Genomic DNA, 3,324 nt, shown 5'->3' with positions numbered 1-3,324 from the left:
TATTCTTTTTTTAAAAAAATTTATACTCAAAATAATAGCACAACTTATGTCATTCTCGGATACATCTTGTAGTAAGTAATTCATCGTAATAATTATTATCACTTGGAGATGGCATAGGGAAAGGTTTAAGGCAAACTGCAAAAATTATTCACCAAAGACAATTTCCAACACATAAGCAATTTTAAGACAGACAAGGTTGGGAGGCTAAATTGCTTAAACCGTGGCATAATTTTTTAACCACATAATTACATTTCAATCCATCATTAAACATACATTGCATAACCAAAATGAAGTCATACAATGACTTATCCATTCTAACTCACCCAAAAAACTATAGTGAGGTAATGAGATAGTGAGTAGCCTCCAAAAACATAAATACCAGAGTTGCATAGAAATACAAGTCTATTCGTCACCTTTTAACAACCTTTTCACTAAGCATATCCTGCCTTTCTCACCGAGACGCTTGAACAGTGCCAATTCGTCATGGCTTTTAAACAACAACTGAGCTGCACGTACTTGCTCTTCTTCATTCAACTCAGTTAGACCTTGAACACCTTCTAAAACCATATCTTGTGCAGCCGAAATCTTCTCCTCGGCTGCCATTTCCTTAATCAAAGCTGACATTGTTTTGTCTGTGATATGCGCAAAGTTGTTGATTGCCTTGACTATGGACTCGTCGACGTCATTCACTTTCATCCTTTTGTTCCTCTTCGAAGTGGTTGTGGAAGTTGGTTTGGACGACGGAGTCGGAGTATCTGAAATTGAGTCGCCTGACACTTCTAACACAGGGGCTATCGGAGTGTCAATTGGGGTGGACTCATTGGTAAGAGGTTCATTTGAAAGTTTAAAAACATCGAAAAGTGCATTGTCACAATTCATGCGTTCGTCTCCAGCAGCACGGTCATTACCAAATATTTCGCACCAATCATGAAAATGTATCCACTGTTTGTGTCTCATAGTTCGTAAACTTTGATCTCCCTACGACAATATAATACAAAGGAAACATTATAATATGGTTTAACAATCGGGGTCAATAACAAGCTAAATTATATACCTTAATGATGTCTTCCCACGTCTCATCTGTAGCATCTATGGTATGCTCAGCATCATTCCATCCAACCCCACTCCTTGTTAAAATAGTCACCAAAGTGCTATACGTTTTTTTCCACACATTTATTTTAGAATTGATATGAGGAATGGCACGTAAGTTACAACCACGAATTTCAGTCTGCAGTGTAGTCTCTAGTAAAATTAAATAACCAGATCTGAATCCATTATCGCTTTTCCAACCCTTACTGATTACGTCTTTCAAAGCATGGATCAGAACGTCTTCTTCACGTGCACTCCAACTTCTTCTCGTTTTTTCAGGTTTCTTCGCACTTCCATTGACACTTCCAGAAGTTGCGTTGCTGTACATTTCTAACAGATGATTGATCTGGCACAAAATTAAATTAATAAGCACAACATTACATCTGACAAGTTATTAAAATAAACAAACATAGTACACTAGCGCATATATAAAAAATAAACACATAATTAAAACAACATACAAACAACCGAACATCATAAATATTGATTTCAATCCAAACAAGTACGTGGAATACTTTCTGAAAATAGCCAAGTACTAAGGTATTTAAGCACAATCTACATAAGTACTAGAATAAGTAATTCAATAATTGTTCGTATTCCACATTGACGAGGCAAACTCCTCTCTCCATGAATCCCATGAGTTTGATATCTGAAAACTGCTAATGAAATCATGTTGTGTTTCTTGTACCGGGCTACCAACTACTTCTTCAAATTCTTCCATTGGATCCTCAGTCATTTGTGATCGGATGAAATTGTGTAGAAGAGTACATGCAAGAATTATTTGGTTCTGCACTTTAACTGGATAAAACGAAGGGCTTCGAAGAATCGCCCATCTCTTCTTCAATGAACCAAATGCTCTTTCAATCACATTAAGAGCTTGTGAGTGTCTCCAATTATAAAGCTCCTTGTAGTTTTGTGGTCCAGCAGCACGGTTGCCCCATGCGTCCCTATGATATCTAACTCTTCGAAAAGGAGTCAAAAAACCTTCTGTATTTGCATGTCCATTATCGCATAGGTAATAACAACCTGCATTATTTATAATAAACATGAATATATGCACGTCAGTAATATATGGCCAAATATTAGACGATAAACATAATGAACACATACAGTAATTAACTCTAACCTCTTGGAACTTTGAAACTATCATCTTCAGTGAGTGCATCTCTTAGAACCCTTGCATCTGCTGCGGATCCCTCCCAACCAGTCAAGACATATATGAAGTTCATGTTTATGTCACATACACCCAATACGTTCACCGCAATAGTACCTTTTCTTGTTCTATATTTTGCTCTCTGTTGGCAGGGTACGTGTACGGCAATATGTGTCCCGTCTAGTGCACCTAAACAACCCTACAGTAGTTGATAGCAAAAATCCGAGTATGGTGTTACACTTGTAAATGGGCTGACCAACAGTAATGCCTACCTTATGACATGTTTACAAAGTAATATAAGTACCTTAAACCATTTCCAGGTCTCATTTGAACAATTTTCGTCAATTGGGGAAGACTTCACAAGAAGTAGTGGGTGTAACTTCAGCACACCCTGCAATACTTCATGAAAATGTGCACTAACTGTCTGTCCGCTACGATTATAATCATGTCCAGTGACTCTATTTTTTTTATGATGTGCCAAGATAGACAAAAACATAGCTACCTTTTCCTCCACTCGTACATATCTAGAATCTACTACGCCTCCAACATTAGTCAGTAGATAACACAAATGTGCAAATGCATTACGATTCATTCTCAGATTAATAACACATTGGACATCTCCAGCGTCAATGATCCTATGCAAATGGATCATTTGGGCATTTATTCTATCCGTCATCGAGTACGAATTCGCCATCTGCGGCGACCAGTGCGTCGCCACTCCAACATTCTTCTACGGTGTCGTATTAAAAGACATATCATCAAATACATTCGAGACAACATTTGGTGTACCAATAACAAGATGAGTATGTTTCGACATTTTCTGTCCATCTTGCGACTGTACTGAAACAAAAAAAAAATGCACTTTCGTACAACAAAAAAAATGGAATTGATTGTGTAACAAAAAGACCACTACTCATTTCATATATTCAAAACAATATGGATGTCTGTACGAAGGCACATAAGTTCAAAGATTCATATAGCATTAAGAAAATGAAACATATATAAATTACCATTCAAAAATCATGAGCTGGTTTATCAAAGAAATTGTCCAACTTAAAGTAAAAGTATAGTCGCTGGAGCTC

The 3,324-nt window shown here is 37.0% G+C and overlaps 1 protein-coding gene across 1 annotated transcript; it reads right to left on the bottom strand.

The window, feature by feature from the left end:
- Positions 1-402: 402 nt before the first annotated feature.
- LOC140863458 (uncharacterized) lies at positions 403-2,936 on the bottom strand. Its single transcript, XM_073266910.1, has 6 exons — positions 2,745-2,936; positions 2,547-2,633; positions 2,216-2,441; positions 1,778-2,115; positions 1,055-1,435; positions 403-978 (listed from the first exon to the last, which is right to left on the bottom strand). Exons 1-6 carry the CDS (start codon positions 2,934-2,936, stop codon positions 403-405), a joined length of 1,800 nt encoding a protein of 599 aa, XP_073123011.1.
- Positions 2,937-3,324: the final 388 nt, after the last annotated feature.

The sequence above is a fragment of the Henckelia pumila genome, chromosome 1 (assembly GCF_033568475.1).
Source record: "Henckelia pumila isolate YLH828 chromosome 1, ASM3356847v2, whole genome shotgun sequence".
NCBI classification, from domain to species: Eukaryota; Viridiplantae; Streptophyta; class Magnoliopsida; order Lamiales; family Gesneriaceae; genus Henckelia; species Henckelia pumila.
This window is presented reverse-complemented; position numbering and strand designations above follow the sequence as displayed.